This window comes from Eublepharis macularius, chromosome 2 (assembly GCF_028583425.1).
Source record: "Eublepharis macularius isolate TG4126 chromosome 2, MPM_Emac_v1.0, whole genome shotgun sequence".
NCBI lineage: Eukaryota > Metazoa > Chordata > Lepidosauria > Squamata > Eublepharidae > Eublepharis > Eublepharis macularius.
This window is the reverse complement of record NC_072791.1, coordinates 167,643,225-167,664,400: the sequence shown is the minus strand read 5'-3', so window position 1 is coordinate 167,664,400 and position 21,176 is coordinate 167,643,225. Positions and strand designations below refer to the sequence as shown.

Here is a 21,176-nt window from a genome sequence, read left to right as displayed (position 1 = left end):
TCATCTTTCCAGGGAAGGTAGAGCAAGTTGTAAACTTGTACCTGAGCTGGAAAACCCAATCTATATAACATGGAAGTAATAAAAGGAGACTCTGTGGATTGGTTTAGAAGAGGAAAGTCTTGGATTGAAAGATCAGGTCCACAGCCTGGGGGTGGTACTGATCTCAGTTCTGCCCCTAGATTCCCAAATGTTAGCTGTGGCCTGAAGTGCCTTTCAGTAGCTTTGTCTGGTTCACCATCCACAGCCTCTGAGAGATTTGGCAACTGCCATTAATGTCTAGTGACCTTCTCATTAGAATACTATAAGATGCTCTGCATAGGGCTGCCCATGAAAATACACTGGAAAGTGCTGCAGCCAGACTCATATCACGTAAAAGTCAACAGAATCATCTTATGTTTATGTTGAAGCCACCAGTACATTTACAAGCCTGATTTAAGGTGCTGGCATTGGCCTATGCATCCTTAAATGTCTGGGTCCATGTATGATCCCCTTCAGAATTTAAGATCACTTGAGGAGGGCCCTATTCAGATTCCAACTTGTTCAGAGGCAAGACTGACCTCTAGAAGGAGGCTTTTTCCGTAGCTGCCCCTGTGTTTTGAATAGAGATGGGCACGAACAGCAATACGAACAAAAAAAAGCCACGAACAGCCCAATCCACTGTTCATGAGCAAACTGTTCGTGAGGCCCCATTCCCGGTGAACATGTGTTTGTTCCAAGCCCTCTTCATGGCGTTCGTCAGCCATTTGTAAAGCCAAACAGTCTGGTGCCTTTCAATCAGTTCCCCTGGCAACATAGGAATGGACTGTCTGAACTCTGTCTGAACTCCTTCTGGCTTTCCTTCTGGCTTGTAACCCCTCAAAGTAGCTTCCAGCAGACAGTCCAGTTTTTGCCACAGTGAAAAGAACACGACATGAAAGGGGGAGACCCATGGATCATGCCTTTCCCGGGGTGCAATCTCTCTGAAACTTGGGAGGGGGGGGGTCTTCAGAGGACACTAAGGACTATGTCCCCTGTAAATTTGGTGGGCATTGGATGTTGGGAAGGTCAGTTTGTAATCCCTCAATTAGCTTCCAGCAGACAGTCCAGTTTTTGCCACTGTGAAGAGAAAATGACATGAAAGGGGGAGACCCGTGGACTCTCCTTTCCCTGGCTCAAGTTCAGCTAAGTCCCAAGGGGGCCATTCTGGCTCCAATGAACCTCCAACTACGAACATGTTCGTGAACATGTCATGTCCGTCGATGTTCATGAATCCCTGTTCATGGATGGCAACGAACAACGAACATCATGTTCGGGTTTTTTTCCTGTTCGTGCCCATCTCGTTTTGAAACGCTTCTCAAGGACAATTTTTTGGACCCCCTTTTTGCTGCTATTTTGTAGCTAAGGCTTATTTGTATTTGCTAGCCTTTGGGTATCAACGTTCTCATATGAATGATTCTGTTGATTCTTCATCCTTGGTTGTTTTATTGATTTACTAATTCACTGTTTTTGTTTTAACATTGTGATTTTATTGCATTTTGCTTAAGGAATTTTTAGTAATTTTATTTGATAACTACGTCATTGAATTGTTATGAAAAAATAGTATTACTTTTAATTTGCCATATTTTACCTTTATGTTCCAGAAGAATAATACATTTATTACTCTTTAAGTTGCCAGAGAAATCTTTTATTTTCTGTCATTGTAAACCTATGAAGGTATGCCCATTAAATGTCTGGAGCCACACAATGAGACTATGGCAATGGTGTGACTTGGCTGTAAATTTGAGTCCAATTTGGTATCATTGGCCACATTTTTTCTTGAATATATTTAGCTCTGAACTGGACTGAACTGGAATCATGTCTCCATTTCTCCAGTAATGCAGCTGATGTTTGTTCTCTTTTTAGGTCATGGAGAATGTTATTGTGGGGAGTGCAAGTGTCATCGGAGCTATATTGGAGACAACTGCAACTGCTCAACAGAGGTGGATAGTTGTCTCTCCAATGATGGTCAGATGTGCAGTGGACGAGGCAACTGCATCTGTGGGAAATGTCAATGCACAGAACCTGGTGCCTTTGGAGAAACTTGTGAAAAATGTCCTACCTGCCCAGGTGTCTGCAGCACAAAAAGGTATTATCCCAGCTGCTTTAACTGAAAGGAAAAGTCCTTTGAATAAGGATTTATTACAGTGGTTCTTCAGATACTTTGATTTCTACTTGTGTATGACCATGTAGAATTAGAATAGGATTTCCAAGCTTGAAGCTTCCTTATCATAGCTCAGTACTTTGCAGGCTGTGTCCTTAGCATCTCCAGTTAAGAAGGTTCTCTGATAGTGAAGCTAGGAGAGATTCCTGCTTGAGAAAACTGGCAGAGACCTTATGGATCACATAGGGTTGCCATAGGCAACAATTATGTGCTCATGGATACATAGTACTGACTCCTTGTAGTCTAACATCCACTTCGCTTGCATTTCTTTCTTTTTAGTTTTTTTAAATTATACTATGTTAGCCCTGTACAATTTGTATTTGTAAAACCAGATGCACCAATCAGATATATTGTGCCTGCCAGACAATTAACACACCATTTTTGCAATCCCAAGCAGGTAGGTGTGTGTAGCCCCAATGAACAGCAATACATGACTGACGGGCTGTGTTTGTGCAGGCATGTACTAATGGTATCATTAATTAAACAAAATATGAAAGAAATCAATTAAATTACTAAAAGAAAAATTAATTTCAGCACAGCTGAACCTTTGCTTATTTACCTGAGAATAAGCCCCACTGAACACAGTGGGATATACTTCTGAATAAACAGGCATAGCATTGCACCACACAGACTTAATTCTTTGTCCCATTTGTGCTGATTGTCAAAGGTTAAGGACAGATACCTTTCTTGCCAAGTGGGGAGCATCCCAAAGATCTTCTTTGAGCTTGAACTTTCTCCAGCATCCTTTCTGTTATTATTCCCTGCTTCTTTTTGTATGGATTCTCTGAATAACTCACTCCCCTTGAGAGCGATGTTTCAGAGGGAATGTCATAAAATGGAATCCAAACTGGAGAAGGCGCTTGATCCTTGTGCAATATTTATAGTTTGCTTCATGAGAAATGAATTGCTGTTTTTTTTTTAAAAATATCTGCAGCTCAGAATGCTAGTACTTATGCTTAGATAAAGTCTTGGCAATTGAATTAGTTTCTTTCCCCATAATATGCCAGAGAAAAGTTTAAATGGAAATACATCCAAGCTGCATGTCAGTTGGCTAAGATGTTAACAATGGTAACTTGCTCTTGAGCTGGAAGTCTTAGACCATGATCATCTCCTTGAATATATGAAGCAAATGTGCCATGGTAGGCCTTGCATCAAAATGGTTGCCATAGGAAGAACATTTCGAGATGAGACCTGCATGTCGTGTTTAAATGTCAGTGTATCTTTCTTATCTGTTTATCCTCCTCTCTTATCTTGTCTAGGGACTGCATTGAGTGTATGCTGTTTAACTCAGGAAGACTGGCCGATAACCAAACTTGCCAAAAACACTGCCGGGATGAGATCATTACGCGAGTGGATGTTCTCAGTAAGTGAACCTGATGGAGTCCTGACAAAAGTAAATGCTGCAAATAATATTGACACTTATGAAAAAAGAATTGCAAACATTTCTATAGAACAAAGAAAATAAGCGTGAGAAAACTTTGGCATTTCCACTTAATTTTTATTTATTTATTTTTATTTATGTCATTTATAGTCCACCTTTCTCACTGAGACTCGAGCAGATTACACAGGGTAAGATTAGTACAGTCAGTTTCAAGGACATTTCCATAAACAATGCCTTAGGGTAAATAAACACAATTTTACGAAGACATAGCAATAGTAAGAATCCAATACAGAGTTGAAGAAATGCTGAAAGAGAACATAAGCAATTCTAGGGATGACATTTGACCACATGATGCACAAGTAGTTCATAGGAGCACATATTTAAGACAATAGGTAGTATGTAAGGCAACATAGTGGTGAAGTCTATGGTCCTTAACTCATTAGTGAAGCATCTGAGAGCCCCTCCCTACAATACAAAAGCCTTTTTGAATAATTTGTTTTTGCATGGTTTGCGGGAAACTAGGAGAGTGGGGGCTTTCTTGACCTCCTCAGGCAGGCTGTTCCACAGGGTAGGGGCCACCTCAGAGAAAGCCCATGTATGGGCTGCTGTTGATTTTGCCCATGTGCAGGGTGGCACCTGCAGGAGACCTTGTTCAGATGAGTGAAGCTGCTGTGGAGGAACATAAGGAGGCAGTCCCATTGGTTATGCTGGTCCAAGGCTGTGAAGAGCTTTGTATGTGATAACCAATACCTTGAACTGAGCATGGTAGCTGATAGGTAGCCAATGGAGTGACTGCAGAATGGGGGTGATGTTCATGCTCCTGATCACTCCTGATAGCAGTCGTGCTGCAGCGTTTTGCACCAATTGGAGTCTCCTAGTTAATTTGGATGGGAGACCTATGTATAGCGCATTACAATAGTCAAGTCTTGATGTTACTATAGCATGGATCCAGGTGGCCAGGTCAAGGTAAGAAGCCGTCTTCTAGGCTAGAGTGAGGTTGTAAAAGGCATTTTTTGTAGCACTGGATCCAGTATAACCCCTAGGCTCTTAACCATGTCTGCAAAGGTCAGACGAACTCCATCGAAAGTGGGGAGTACTATGTCTTTCAAGATCTCTGCCTTCCCAACAGGCATCACTTCTGTTTTGTCTGGGTTCAATTTCAATTTGTTTTTAGCCATTTCACTACAGCTGTCAAGCAGCAATCCAAGATTTCTACTGCATCCTGAGGGGACCCGGATAGTGAGATATAGAGCTGAGTGTCATCTGCATATTGATGACATCCAACTCCATAGTTGTGAATGAGTAAAGGCTTTACATAGAAGTTGAATAACATGACAGATAAGATTGTGCCCTGCGGAACCCCGCAAGATAGGTCCCATTCTGGAGATAGCTACTCTCCACCAGCAACCCTTTGAGTCTCTCCCATGAGAAACGATTTAAACCAGTCCAAGGCACATCCTTTGATGTCCACTTCTGTCTCTAGATGCCTCAACAGGATGGCTTGGTCTACTGTGTCAAAGGCTGCAGACAGAGGAGGCATGTCCTTTGTCTATATTTAGCTGGAGATCATCCACTAATGCTACTAGTGCTGTCTCCGTCCCATGCCCTGGTCTGAATCCAGATTTGAAATGGTCTAGAGCACTAGCGTTTTCCAAGAAGACCTGGAGTTGGTCAGCTACTGCTCTCTCAATTACTTTGCCCAGAAAGGGAAGATTAGAGACTGAGCGATAATTGGCCACATCATTTTTGTATAGGGATGGTTTTTTAATTAGTGGACTGCCTGTTTGAGCAGCTGGGGGAAGATGCCCTGAGTTAATGACTGATTTACAATAGACCTCAATGATTCACTTATGTAGTCTTTACTTGATTTTAACAGCCAAGATGGGCAAAGATCGAGCACATAAGTAGTGGTTTTCATAGATGTCAGGATTCTCTTAAGATCTGTCATTGTAAGTGGTTCAAGGCAGTCCAAATGTAAGCCAAATGGTGCATTAAGCATTTCTTCCATCTCATCTGCATTGCAGCTAGCATCTAGATCAGAGCGTATTCGTGCTATTTTAACAGCAAAAAACTTAGCAAAGGCCTCGCAGCTGATTGTCTGTTCTTATGACTGTAAAGATTCAGATTTAGGGGTTAGGAGGTGTCTGGATATCTTAAACAACTGGAATGGTTCTTGTGAACTAGCCGATGCAATGGTTGCTGAGAAATAATGTTTCTTTGTAGCTTTCATTTCTGCTTCATAGGCCCTCCAGGGAGTTCTGTAGCATGCTCTATCCACTTCCATGCGGATTTTTTGCCAACGTCTTTCTAGACATCTTCCAACCCTCTGTGGTAAACCATAGGGCTGGCTTCCATCCCAAGGGCTGGAGATGTCAACAAGGAGCAATGGTGTCAATAGCTTCAAGGAGCTTTACATTCTATGCTCCCACAGCAGCCGCCATGGAGCATGTATCTGGGATTCCAAAATCCCCCAAGGAATTTTGGAATCTAGAAGGTTCCCCGAGCCTTCATGGATGGATCATTTTAACTGGACCATATTTTTAACTGGGGTATTGGGACCCCAGTTCAGCCTTCAGCAGATAATGGTCTGACCACGGTTCAGGCTGAATCTCTAATATTGAAACAAGACTTTCCCTCAAAGGTTCAGTGCAAAATATCAAGTCCAAGGTGCAATCTCTTTCATGTGTAGGGCCTGTCACTGTTTGAGAGAGGCCCATTGTTTTCAGGGAAGCTATAAATTCCTGAGGTGGGCCTGAATTGGGACACACAGCATGGGTGTTGAAGTCCCCCAGAACAATAAGTCTGGGTGTCTCCAATACCATATCTGCTAGCAGATCTGACAACTGAGAAAGGGTGCTTATTGGGGAGCTGGGTGGTCTGTAAACAAGCAGGATACCCAGTTCCCCAAAACAGGAACATACAGTCAATACCAGCTATAGCTTCTACTGGGAGTCTACGGAAGTTGAAGGACTCATGGAGGATAATAGCAACCTTTCGTCCCTGACTACCATAGCGAGGTTGGTGTAGTACCACATAGCCAGAGTTAGTTGGGACAGATATAACCTGTCATTTTCTTGTAACCATGTCTCTGTCAGGCAAGCCCAGGGCCGGCGCGCCCATGGAGGCCAGGTAGGCGGTGGCCTCGGGCGCGCGGGCACTGGAGGGGCGCTGGAAGGGGTGTTGGGGGGTGGAGACGCGCGCAGCGAAGCTGGCATGACTTGGCTGCAGCTACTGCTGCAGCCAGTCAGCCAGCCCCTTGCTGCCACGACCGCTGCCACACACCCCAGCCGGGCGCAGCCTCTGTGCGCCGCTTGAGCCCCGCTGCCGCCGCCACACTTCCCAGCCGGGCGCAGCCTCCACGCACCGCCCCAGCAGCGGCTCGCAGCTTCTGCTCCCGGCTGGGGCGTGTGGGGGCGGCGGCGGTGGAAGCACGGGGCTGGCTGGCTCCGTTGCGTGCTCCTCCGCCCCAGCCGGGCGCAGAAGCCGTGAGCTGCTGCTGGGGTGGCGCACGGAGCAGCCTCCGTGCGCCGCCCCAGCCCCGGCTCGCAGCTTCTGCGCTCGGCTGGGGCATGTGGCGGCGGCAGCACGGGGCTGGCTGGCTCCGTTGCGTGCTCCTCCGCCCCAGCCGGGCGCAGAAGCCGTGAGCTGCTGCTGGGGTGGCGCACGGAGCAGCCTCCGTGCGCCGCCCCAGCCCCGGCTCACAGCTTCTGCGCTCGGCTGGGGCATGTGGCGGCGGCAGCACGGGGCTGGCTGGCTGGCTGCAGCTACTGCTGCAGCCAGCCACCCCAGCTCTGCTGTGCACTCCTCCGCCCCAGCTGGGCGTAGAAGCCGTGAGCTGCTGCTGGGGCGGCGTACGGAGCAGCCTCCGCGCGCCGCTCCAGCAGCAGCTCGCAGCTTCTGCGCTCGGCGGTCCTCCACACGCCGCCCAGCCCCCCTGCGGCGCGTGATGACGTCTGCAATGACGTCATCACGCAGTCCGTGGCGCGCCCGCGCGCACACGCCGCCGCGGGCGCCAAAACCTCTGGCACCGGCCCTGGGCAAGCCACCTCAATTTCCTCTTCTTATAATATCCCAGTAATGCATGCAATCTTGTTCCATGCTAACAGATCTAGTATTGCATAGAATTAGTGTAGCAGGGGAGGCAGTAGTCCCGGTGTTGGCAGGTGGAATGCTAGAGAGGTTAGATAAACAGCGAGCATTGTTACTTGATACTGATCACCTTTGAATTTAATGAATTTCAGGCAACAATTTTTTTTTTAAAAGACCTCTTCCTGAAGACCTTGAAGAACTGAAGTCAGTCAAAATATCTAGTGCTAGACTAGGTGAAACAATAAATGTGGCTTGTATGAGGCTGAATCATACGCTAAGCTACTTCTGTGCGGTGCATAGTTTGATCTGGATTGTATACTGTGATACTTGGGAAGGAAGCTGCTGGTATACTTTGGGCAGAGAGTTGGTCTTTTTGGTGCATTTCAACTCTTTAAATTTTGCTTAACTGGGACCCCATCTATTGCTGTTCAGACTTATTTGTGGCCTCATCTGTTTTGATTTGCTTGCTTTCCCCCTAATTTTCACAAGATGACTATTATTTGCCAGGGCAAGTGTTGCAATGCATTTTGTCTTTTCTCACTTCCTCTCTAATCTGTCTATGGATAGTTTGTTCCTGTCAGCTGTTTTTGAATTCCTTTTACAATTAAGATGTGCTTTCACTATCAGTTCTTCTTTCTTTCCTTTGAGGACAAAATCTAGCATTTTCATTTAAGGCATTCAGACATGCTAGAGGTTTTGTGGCAACATATTTTAACAGTGATTCACATTTATAACTGCTGCTTGAAACTCCTCTGGCTTTCTTCTGTAAATACCAATTCCAAACAGCTAGTTTCCGATTACTACATACAGATAACCCTGAAATGCAGATTTTTAGTTTCAAATTGCTTTCCGAAGCTACAGTTGTGTGCTTGAGCACTTCTGAGATAAGTACAAATCATTATGCTGAATTGCATCCACCACTTCCTGTGCAGCAAGCAAAAGTATGATTATTTAGAGAAACAAATTTGAGAACTGGTTTATTTGGTCTCTCTGTTTTTTGAAGCTGGGGGTAGGGAAGTCCTGGAACCTTTTCCAGTCCTGACTTCCTTTCCTGGTACAGCTCTTTTGGACATAGCCTTAAACCTGGTCCTACGTTAACAAAGACCAAAATACTAAAACTACTATTGCCAATAATAATGATAAAAGAATCTCACTCCAATCACAAAAATTTCCTAATTTTAGACTGGATTACTAAAAGGTAGGATGCCAGTGACCTGGTTATGTATGGGTCCTTATCTTGTAAAAGAAAAGAAAGGCTCTGATTAATATTAGTGAGCTCATTCTTCTCAAGTATAGAAGTAATCCATCTTTGTCTCTCCTCACTGAAATTTGGGCATTCAATTACTAGATGAGCCAAGGTGCCTATCTTCCCTGTATTACAGAAACACATTCTGAAAAGGGAATTTTCAAAAAGTGACCTTTCATTTCTGGAGTTAATACAGTGTTCAATCTAGCAGCCAAGAAAATATCTCAATATCGAGGTATCGTCATGGACTTTAAATATGCTGGTAAAATATCTGGAGGTTCAAGTCCATTGTAGGCAGGGGAACAGACCCTTCTTGCTTGGTGATTCATGCTTCTAAAATCTAGCAGCTTTTTGACCCTTTGGAATGCGGTTTTCTCACTTCCTCCAGAAAGTAGTAAAATTGGACTAAAGCCTAATCGTTCCAGTCTCTGGTCAACCAGCCTCTTCCATTTACTCTGGAAGGGATCGTCTCTTAATCTAAAAAGGAGGTTATATCTGTAGTTAAAGAGGATCTTGATTCGAAGTCTAAATGCATCCAGCCAAGCTAGTGATTCTTATGAAGAGATTGCAAATTCTTGGTGGATAGCTATACTGGATACACACTTTGGTAACCTGGTTATTTTTCTCAGGAATTTTAATAAAAAGGAATCAATAGTCTCAGATATACTTTCGACCCGCACTCTGGCACCATAAAGTATCGTTTGATTAATTTTACCCCAAAAGGTCTTTATAGCTGCTGGGTAATGCTTCCCTCCTTCTGTGTGAAAGAAATGTGTCAAGGCATTTAAATATGGTGTTATCTTGTAGGAGATGGATTGGAACTGATTTTTTCCAAGATAGGTCTTGGGAGAATGTAATGGCTAAATATCCAAATGTTGTTACTTGTTCATTGTTGGTATCTGCCATCCTCCAGTCCTTTTTCTTCAGGCGGCATCCTCTTGCAAAGACAACTATTTGGATCTCTCAGCATTTATAGTTAAGCCTTCATCAGCACAGTAGGAGTTAAAGCTAGTCAGCATGCATTTCAATCCTGTTGATGTGCGAGATAGTAGAACAGTGTCATCAGCATAAATTAGGATTAAGAGACCTTGATTGTTGAGGGTGGGTGCATGGTGGGTAGGTCCTGAAACTGTTTTAACGATATCATTGATCTAAAGCTTGAATAAATAGGGGGATAAAAGAGAAGCTTATTGGACACCTTTAGAGGTTGGGATGGGATTTGTAGTCTGGCCTTCAGGGCTACATCTGATTTTCACTTCTTTGTCGTGATACAATCTAGTCAATAGCCATAGCAAGCACCTGCTGATTGTAGTTTCCTTTAGCTTCTGCCATAGTCTATTTCTAGGTATGCTATCAAAAGCAGAGCGTAAGTCCATGAAGGCTAAATATAAATGATTATTTATTGTAGTGGTATACATTTCAATCAAATGAGCCAAGACCAGGCAGTGATCAACTACAGAGCATCCTTGGCAAACCCACCTTATTCTTCACTCAAAATTTCTGACTCCTCCATCCATTCTTTCAATCTTATGCTTAAATAAGCTTCATATAGTCTCCTAATTACTAAGAAGAGCGTAATTGGGCAATAATTTTGTGGATCCTGCTTTTTCCCTTTATTCTTGAGGACTGACCACCAGAGCTTTCTTCCAGATGGGTGGAATACAAAACACTCTATACCCGACAATAGCCCTGCAGAGAAGATTAGCACATCAAGCACCAATCCATATGCAAAAGAACCTCCTCAGGATACAGTGAAGCCTCCCACCATTAGCATTCCACACCCTGGGAAACTCTAACAGGATGACTCAGCTCAACCCCATCCCTCCTGAGTAGATATAAATGACCTGCCAACATCTTTTCCACACTGTGACACTGAGAGATCTCTGTCTTTTGGTGCTACACCTCTGAAGATGCCAGCCACAGCTGCTGGCGAAACATCAGGAACTACAATGCCAAGACCACGGCTATACAGCCCGGAAAATCCACAACAACCATCGTTCTCCGGCCGTGAAAGCTTTCGACAATACATCTCAAATTATTTATCATAGAAAAAAGGGGGGGGTGTCAAAATTTCTGCCCACCACTTCAGGTTTGATTGTAATAGATGTATTGGTACTCCATCCATTCCTGGTACTTTTCCCGATTACCTCTTCTTTATTAGGTGTTCAATGGTCTCAACTGACTTGCGTTGACTTCAGTGAGGATAAGGATCTCAGCAGAGCTAGACTCTTTGAAGGCATTTGATACCAGTTGGACTTGGGGATCATCATATTATGGACAATGTAGAAAACTTTAGTTTACTGAAAGTACAGTGACTGGAAATTATATAGAGTGTGGAGCTCTTTTGAACATACTTGTCCCACTGGAATCCTACTATGTGTCCACAAGATTTAATGATGGAGCATCAGCATGGGCCTTGTGGCTGGGGAAGTGCAGTTGCCATGATCTGTTTGAATCCTGTTACTCTCTTCAGATACTTTGTTGAGCACACTTTAGATTTTTTGAGTTCATGTACCTGGTTTTGATTTGCAAGAAAAGTAGGGGATTCTATTGTTGTACCATCCACACCTACTGGCAAAAGGTCTTCTTTCCTGGACTGCTTGAGATGGTCCTGGACCTGGTGTTCAGGAACCCCAAGATTTCTTATTCTCAGGGACTTCAACATTTGTGCTGAGGCACATTGGCCAGTGCGACTTAGGAATTTAGGGTCTCCATGACAACAACTGGGCTGGCCAGAACATCTCATGGTCCATACATATGGCAGGTCATATATTCAGTTTGATTTTCTGTACTGGACAAATGCAGTATGGCTCAATAGTGGAGAACGTTTCTTTAACTGCTTTATGATAGACTGACCATTTCCTTATGAGGGATAAACTTACAGGAATTCAGAACCTCTTTGGGGCTGCAAAAACAGGATTCAAAGGGATTCCTGACAACCTTTGAGAAATGTCCAGTTGATATATTCACAGCTTCTCTTGATGTCATGGTGGATGTCAGGAATTCAGAGATGACCTAAGCAGTTAATGCCAGTGTGTGCAGACATCTTCTCCCACCATTGCCCACCTGGAAATAATATTGGCAGGTTGGTGGACTCTCTTTTGTTTGAGAGGGTTGTGCTAGATCAAAGGTATTCAGTTGTTTGGTACTGAGAATCACATTAGACTTGATTGTACATAAAGCCTCACTGCTTATGCTTGGACTAGGTTTTTGCCAAGGTCAGTTCCAGTTCTAACTTGCATTGGAGAGATTGAGGAATCAGTAGGAGGTAATCTTGACCCTTTTGAAGCCCATAAGAATTATATTTTATAAAACTGGACCTGTAAATAGAGATGCTGTACCTACAGCAAAAGAAGCTTATCTGTTGGAGCCAGTATAAAGTTAGATCACAGTGATTAACGCCTATGTTTTAATTTTCCTTAATATGTAATTATTACTTTTTCCTGATCATCTGAGGAATCCTTTCATTTTCATGAGAGTAACATGTCCTTGTGTGATCCACTAGGAAAAATGCTTAAAACAATATTCTTCTCTAGCCTTGCATTTTCCCCCTCCTGTTTCTCCACCTCCCACCACTACTTCCGCCTTGAAAATGACCCTTCCAACAATTTCTGAAGATAAAACCATTCAGCACATTTTTGAAACACAAACATACTGAATGGATTACAGTTTTGATAATATCTCTACTCTGTCAGCACTTTCCAACCATACTCCTTAAAATGGGGCTGCATCTGTGAAATCTCCAAAAACAAAGTCAAGAAAAAATGAAAAATGAATGCAGCAATGGTACAGGGTCAAGTGTAATCTGTTGACAGTCTAACCACCAACTCTTATAAATTTAATTTTTTTTTGTTCTTATGATTTATTTGTTGGTTTTTAATAGAAACTTGAATTCTGTTACATGATTTTTAAATGTATAATTTAGTTCAAAAATGATGAGAGACATTTATTTCCTAATAGTTATTTGCCAGGATTTTTGCACGCAAAAGAGATTTTTCTTTTGGTTAACTTATTGGTTAATTATTTTTTACTGCTCTTTTCAATAAATGGTTCTCAGGATGCCATTTCTCCTAAGCAAATAAAAATGGATACAAATAATAAGTAAAATATAGTTTTGGTGAGGTTTCAGTCTGTTAGCAGACAGACCTAGAGATGAGCACAAACAGAAAAAAACCTGAACATGATGTTCGTTGTTCGTTGCCATCCACAAACAGGGACTCACGAACAACCACGAACATGACCCTGTTCACGAACATGTTTGTTGTTGGCTGTTCATAGGGGTCAGCAGGCTCTCCTCCAGCCACCATCCAAGTTTGGTCAAGATCCCTACTGCACCACTCCTAGAAACCCTACCTGAGCAGGCATCAGGAAAGGTACCAATAATAAATAATAGCTTGGCCCCAGAACCTGGCAGCAGCCCTGGAACCTGAAGGGATAGATCCATATCCCACCACACACAAAGAAAATTCAAGCTCCAATGCACTCTGTCTATCAAAATGCCAACAACAGCTGTCTCTCCCTCTCCACTGTCTGCAAAGACTAGCCAGAGCTGAGAGCCCCCCTCCCCCATGGTCTTTGCTCTCTTGTAACAAATTTGGAGCTCCACACTTGGAAGGAAGACCTGCCTATCAAGCTAAATTGGGCTTAGATTGGGGTTTCCAGGGCAACAGCAGGAGTTCAGACAGAGTTCAGACAATCCCTTCCTCCGGTTGCCAAGGGAATTGATTGCAGGTGCCGGACTGTCTGGCTGGATGAACAGCAACGAACAAGGCTTGCAACGACCAACTGTTTGTTTAGAATGGGGCCTCACAAACAGCTTGTTCTCGAACAGCAGATTGGGCTGTTCGTGGCTTTTTTTTGTTCATATTGCTGTTCATGCCCATCTCTAGTCACACCTCTCCTCCTGCTGAGGGGCAGTTTTATGGATATGAAATCATAAACATATTTCCTCATATAACGTAAGTGCAAGACACTGCCTGGCCTGAAATATGCCAGCCAGGTAAGAAGGCCTGGAAAAATATTTTCAAAGGAGAGTCAGAGCAGCTGTCTAACTAAACACTCCTTCCACGCCCTGGAGAGATGCATGACTTAGGACGATGAGGAAGCTCCTGACTCATCCCGTCAATGCCTGGCCTTATTTCCCCTCATCCATTTATTTTAATCAAACAACACCCAAACTATTCTGCAAACCTGATAGCTTTTCTCATCTGGTACTCAAAGGGTCATCAAGCACCATTCACACTTATAGTCCACTTCAGGAGCCTCTCCCAACTTCATTGCCCATCTCCGGAGACAGCCATCAAGTTATTGTTATGGGGACGAAGATGTCAGCTTGCCCCAGAGAGCATTTTGCCCTAGATCTGGACTCCCTAGCCACCAGAATGTGTTTGTTCTCTCAAATCCATTTGGGCCTCTTCTCTTCTTCTCCTTGTGAAACACTGGTTGTTTTGCTGCATCCTTTGCAGACCCTATCTTCAAGACTGGTAACTATCACCTTCCCCGAAATTGCTTTCTCCCCTTTTCCTCCCTGATTTTATTAGTTAGCCTTGTATGTGTGCTGTGTGTGATTTCTGTACGTTTGCCCTTTTATTTCTCTTCAGTAAAAGACCTTTGCAGTTGGATAGCTGCCTGGCTCGACAGTTGTCTAAGGAAATAATCCCTGTAAATATAAGTGGAGAATCCCAGTTACCCTCTCTCACTTCTCTCCTTTAAGCTAATTCTCCCAACTAATTAGGAGACTGCCTATTTGAGTAACAAGTCTACGCACAATGAAAGAGTGCCTGATTTCTGCCTTTTCTCTTTCTGGTCTCAGTGATGATAATTAACAGCAGGAAAAAGGGAGCTCTCAGCTGAAGCTGTTTTCAGGCAGTGTCTTGAAGATGGCAGATTATTATTCAGAGAAGGTGAACTGAATACTTGATAGTTGCAAGGATTCAAACACCTTTTTCCTAGCAAGGGTAGGGGGAGATTTACCCAGCTCGTGTTACACCACAGTAAATATATTTACACAGGACTGGCTTTTAAAACTGTTTGGAAACTACATATTCTCTAGAATATAGATCCACAACTAGTCAGAAAAGATAGGAACATATTTCATTCTTACTTTAAGAATTTCCTTTTAGTTTAGAAGCACAATTAAACTAATTAGTTGACAAGCACAATTCAAAGTACTGGTTCTTACCTTTGAAGCCCCTGAATGGTCTGGGAGCTAGGCGTCTGAAGGTTCTGCCCGCTCTCATTAAACCTGCTCTGTTGTGAAGGTTGTGAACAAAGATGAAGAGCTGTCAGAACATTCACAGTTGTACCAGGCCCCACTCATGCTTGTTTGACTAGCATCAACTCTGGTGAGCTTGAAGGGCCACATGAAGTCATCTCTTTTTCATTCTTTGGTGGTATGAAGGAGTACTGGCTGTTCTTTGATGCTCTTGTTGGCTTTTATGGGTGGTTTCAGAAGCATAATCATTTTTACTGTCGAGCCACCACAACAATCCATATACACATACACTGAATAAATACATTGTAATTCATGACATACTCTTCCCAAAAGGGAGAAGAACAAATTCTTAGGCAGATAGAAGAAACATAGTAACCAAGATAAATTAATATATATAAAGATATGCAGTGTCTTGTCTGAACTAGAATGATAAACCAGACATTCTGTTTATCAAGGAAAGTCTTAAAGAAACCAGATAGTTTTTAAAAAGATCTCAGACCCCTTAGAGTGAAAATGAGTAATAGCACTGAGGCTTCCCTGGAGATGTAGAGCACTTGCTAAATTCAGATTTTGCTGGATTGCTGGACACTTCAGAAACTCTTAATTGAATGTCATCTGCAGATTCTCCATTACCTTATATATTTCTCTAACATACGTAATTTTTATCATTGCTGAATACGCACATCACCATACCTCACCATGTGCTCAAAATAGATTGCAAAATTAGACTTATTTCCCGGCAATTATTTTGTCCACCCAGTTTGGTAAAAGGAAATTAAACTTCCCCTTTCAAAGAAATCGTTGCCAAGTTTTAGATTTGTTTAGCCTTCTTTCAGGGACTTTGATTAATTCTTTGCTCAGTCAACTAAAGCCACACCATCATTTCCTCCGCAGTCTTGGAGGGGTGTGTTATTCGCAGGTATCTACTGGATAGGCATGATGCTGAGGCAGTGTAGCTGGAAACCCATCCATTCCCTATTAATGGTTTTGTCCATTTCAGACACCTGAGTATTTCCATAATGTGCTTCATACATACCAAACAGGAAGCCGCTCATATTGAAAAGACTACAAAGTCCCAAGAATGCACAAACCCAAATAAAGTGCAGGGAATAAAATAATGGATATTTTAAACATGTCTAGATACCCAGCAAAAACAAATGCTGGATGCCATCGCGTGAAATACTCTTGAGCTTATGCTGTTACTAGGTTTTTAAATTTTCTTTACAAAGGGCCCTAATGGATTTGCTTAATTGTGTTCCAGAAACAGATGACCCACACTCAGTCTTGTGTGCTTATCCCTTGAAGGACTGTGTGATGAAGTTCACGTACTCAGAACTGACCAGCGGGAAAACCAATATTACTGTCCTCAAGGAACCAGGTTTGTTGTGTTTCTGCTTTTGTCTTCATGTTGATGTTATATACCTATATTAGCAAGGCTGCAGTTCAGATCTTGAGTTGACTGAAGAGCTAGAGCTCCCTCAGAACATTTGTTGCTGCCATTGCAGATGTTGTGAAATCTTATTTGGATATTATAGCTTTTTAAAAGGTATTTGTTTGGAATTTATTTATGTTATTTATAGTCTGCCTTTCAGGACAAGGATACAGGCTAAGAAAAGGAACACAGAAAGTTTGCTAACCTATTTATAAATCCAGGGCATCTGCTCTCCCCTCTCCACTGGAAGATGCAATGGGTGTATGCTTAAAGATGATGCTATGTCTCCCCCACCCCTCACACGCACAGACAGGAAAACTTCTTTTCAAGCCCCTCCCCCCACACCTGCATGTGCCAAAAAGACCTTAACATATCTGGGTCTTAGGTTCTGGAACAAAAAGCCCACTAGAACCAATTTAGCCAATCAGGATGCATTAGCATATCAAAGTGAGGCCATGTTTTTACTCCCAGCTGTATAATAAAGCCTCTCTGGCCAGATAAGGGGTTTCCCAGCCTCAGTGCCATCTCAAAGATGATCAAAATTCATAAAATGTCCTGCCCCATCTGCCTCTCATCCATCACAGTATTTATCTGTATTTTAAATGATAATGTTTTAATTGTTAACCACTTTGGGGACTCTAAGTTGGGTGGACAGGTGACATACAAATGTTTAAATGTTTAAAATAAATAAGAGTGGAGAGGTGAAGGATGAAAGCAGAAAGTGTTTATGAGATGAGATGAGGCATGAGTTTGTCTTAGGTTGAAGCACTGTTGCCAGAAGAGAAAGATACACTAATATAGATGGATCCCTTTATTATCCTATATGCTGATCAGACTTAAACATAACTGAACAGAGTGAAATGAATCTGGGTAATTCAAAATAAAGATCAAGTCAAAGCTACTCAACTGATATAAAGAGTTCTAAACTTTGGACGTGTTCCAATCCTGAATATTTGTCACTGAAAGCTCATGTGTGATGTTTGTGTTAAACAGCTGTGGAGCTGTATTTCAAGACAGATATCAGAAAAGATCAGAAACTTTTGGTTCTGCTCCTGAAAGAATCCATACTGTAGGCTGTTTCAGGCATACCTCATCTGTGATTACTTGCCAACAGAAACCACAGCATGAGAAACAGGTGTTCATGACACCAAATAAGTCTCACAACACTCGCTTTTTTTTTCCTTGTTATTTTTTCATTGCAGTCCAAGAAATGCTTGTCTCCATTTTACCACTGGAGGCTGGTTGGAGATGGCTGTAAACTGCCTGCACATGACATGTCAGCATTCTCATGAAATTCAGGACTTTCTCTAAAACACATTAGTCAGCATATTGCAACAGCGACTAATAATCTGCAGACATCTCTTGTGACTTGAAGCATTCTTGTGACTCAAATTGTTGCAGAGAAGTTGTGGCTCGATCCAACAGAGACCTGTTGTGCAAGAGAAAATGTAATATCCCAGTCCAATTAGAGGCTTCTTCTATGCACATATTCCAGGATGAATGGGGAATTCTATCCAGGAACAAAAATTACAGTTTCCCAGCTCAAGGTGAAAACATGACGTTTGGCTGTTAGGCAAGAAGGCAAAATGAGGGGAAAGGATGAATTCTGTCCCTTTCTTATCTTGCTGAACAATGGAATTTCACCTTTTTTAAAAAAAAAAAGTCTGTGTACACACATCCCTAGGTGTGGGGGTCTGTTATATTTTTAGCCCATCTTTCCTCTAAGGGGCCAGGGTTAGCCCCTGGGCTTCAGGGATGTGGGGTTTGAATCCAGATCTCTCCATTCTTAGTCTAATCTCTGAACCTCACTGACCCTTACATATGTGATTCTTCATCCAACTAGGGATGGAAGCAGATCTAGTTAGATTGGGATTATAAATTCTTGCTTTTGCATACCTGATATTGACTCCTTAATGTTAAGATTTTTCTCAGTTGAACACTTCACACCTTGCTAACAAATCCGAAACAGCTCGTTGTGGTGAACTCACAGTCATGCAAAACTCAGGAGATGATTTGCACAGGTTTTTTGTCTGATTTTGGATGTTTTAGTCAATTACAGTAAAGACATTCTTCAATAGTCTCCTCTTTCTTTATTTTACCAGAGTGTGGTACTACTCCTGATGCCATGAGGATCTTACTGGCAGTGGTGGGCAGCACTGTGCTTTTAGGTATTATTCTCTTGGCATTTTGGAAGCTGCTTGTCACTGTTCACGACCGGCGGGAATTTGCCAGATTCCAAAGTGAGCGCTCCCGGGCAAGATATGAAATGGTGAGCATTGGTTCATAGTGGAAGAAAGGGAACAGCTAAGAAGGGGATAAATGTACAGGGAGGGGAAGAGAAGTATGTTGAGAATTTGAGTAGATAGAAGCTTAACGTTACAGGATGTAAAAATAAGACAGGGCATTTCCCATGATGTTAGGTTTAGGCAAGGACTAGTAGAGCCAACCCTGCCTAATAGTACCCTCCATCATTTCCTGTGCCATAGACTAATCAGGACTGGATAAAGAGTAGTTAGATTGCGAAGTCCTTGGACCATCTGAATACTTATACATCTGCATACTATGTCGGCAGCCTTTTCAATTGACTATTGTGCTTTACTATAGTCAAATATAGCCTGTCACCACGGCTATATTTCTACCAGCCACTGCCCATCATTTGTAACTCTAAGGACAGAAGTCTCCTAGACTGCTGAGCTCCTGATAAAAACACTAACATTATTCTCTGTCACCTCTTTCAACAAGAACCTCCCATGATCATCTGCAAGAAATTTTAATTTTTATGATTGGTGGCACCACCTTGAGTTATCCGCTCTCATCTACTATTTTTACTTCAGAGTAAGAAGGTCCAACTGACTAATTCAGGATCCAATCCAATTTAATATCTAAAGCAATACTCCCTTTTCACCTGGATACTCCTATAGCCACATCTTAGCCAAAATGTGGAAAAGATGCAATATGTGAACAAGTAATGGGACATGACACAGCAGACTAGAAGAGGAAGAAGTCTGTAAGGTTTATATACAAAGATCTTTGGGAGGGCTGCCATCCCATCATACTGGATTAATGCGGTCCCTAGATTTTCAATAGCATTGAGTGGCAACTCTCTCTGCTGGCTTGTATGGGTATAGTTAGACTTCACTGTAATTATACTTTGCTAATATTATGTACCTCTCTCTCTTTTTAAGGCTTCCAACCCTCTTTACCGCAAGCCTATTTCTACCCATAGCTTAGATGTCACATTCAACAAGCTCAGCAGGACCTATAACGGCACGGTTGATTGAAATCATGCTCAAGGATACACAAAAGCGAAGGAAATGCTTGAACAATTGCTTGGCTTCCTCATTGCCTCCCCAGAGGAAGAATCCTTTGCAGTGGGAGAGTATCTTAAAATGCAACTTGAGCATCAGGAGACAGCTTCTGTTTGCACATTGAGGACAAACAGCCCCTGGGGCTCTGCGCTCTTCAGATCTCTAACCCAAAGTCCCACTAATGGGTTTAGAATCGATGCAAGACTCTTTTGATGTCTTGGAAATGCCAGCAGATTGAACATCGTGCCATACAGCAGCTTCGTACATATCTCTAGAGGAAAAGATATAGGGAGAGTGTGTTGCTGCCCATTTTTAGAAGAAAACTAGCATTGAAGATGGTGGTGGAAACATTTTTAAGAAGATCCAGGTGTTCTGCAGTCTTTAGATTTTTTAAAAATAAAAAATAAAGCAATTGCATATATATGCTGAGTTTCATTTATTCCTCTGCTTTTTCCACCAGTGCATACATTATCCAAAAGCTGCTAGACTATGGGTCTTTCCGCACGGTCATTTTGCAACAGTTCAGATTCCATTCTTCTTCCCATGATCTCCAGAATTCCACACATGCAAGGGAGTCATGGGACATAGAATCAAATTTGTCTGTCTTTTCCCCTATGGACATACTGCGACTTTTTTTTGAAGCCACCGCTGAGTTGCCACCGATGTGTCCTATGTGTGTGCAGAATTCTTAGTACGTAATTGTGTTTCTCTCCCCTCCCCCCTTTACCTTTCCCTAGGCACTGATTGGTTGGCTGCCTGCTGGTAACCACTCCCACCCTCCTCAGCTCTCTGAACATCTTTTCCACCATTTTTTTAAAGTGAGGGAAGGGTTGTAATACTGCTGCTTTTGTTCACTTCCTCCCTCCCAGCTATCCAAACACTCTCTCATTTATGTTTTTTTAAAGTGGAGGGAAGGATCATAATGGTGCTGCTTCATTTGCACCCTCTCTCCTTGGCTATTCACACACATCTTTATTTTTTATTTACCTCTTTGGCATTAGGAGAAGCCTGAAACAAGCCCAAGCAACTGAGCATCCATTTCCCTCCCCCCTTTTTTAATTAAGGAAGTTTTGCAATGCTCCATTAACCACAATGTCTGTCCTGTCCTCTGATGGCAATCCACATGTCCCATTGATCACTTCTTGGGTTTACTTAGTGGAACAAGCACAAAAAGTACATGTTTTCCCCAGAACTCCACTGCCAATTGCCTCTCCAGAATGGCAAAAATAATTGGTCAGCACGGGACAGCCCAATCAACAAATACAGGGGCAGGGAGCTGAGGGGGGTGGGAGTGGGCTTCAACATTGCAATGTTACAATGCATGTGA

At 42.7% G+C, this 21,176-nt stretch overlaps 1 protein-coding gene across 1 annotated transcript in view; it reads left to right on the top strand.

Moving 5' to 3' along the window:
• The window catches only part of ITGB5 (integrin subunit beta 5), a 102,841-nt gene extending 82,571 nt beyond the window's left edge, over positions 1-20,270 (top strand). The window contains exons 11-15 of the mRNA XM_054971479.1: positions 1,882-2,104; positions 3,439-3,542; positions 16,371-16,487; positions 18,644-18,810; positions 19,727-20,270. Of these exons, the coding sequence (XP_054827454.1) occupies positions 1,882-2,104; positions 3,439-3,542; positions 16,371-16,487; positions 18,644-18,810; positions 19,727-19,822 (707 nt within the window). The 3' untranslated portion in view covers positions 19,823-20,270. The remainder of the gene's footprint in view (positions 1-1,881; positions 2,105-3,438; positions 3,543-16,370; positions 16,488-18,643; positions 18,811-19,726) is intronic.
• The last annotated feature ends 906 nt before the right edge of the window (positions 20,271-21,176 follow it).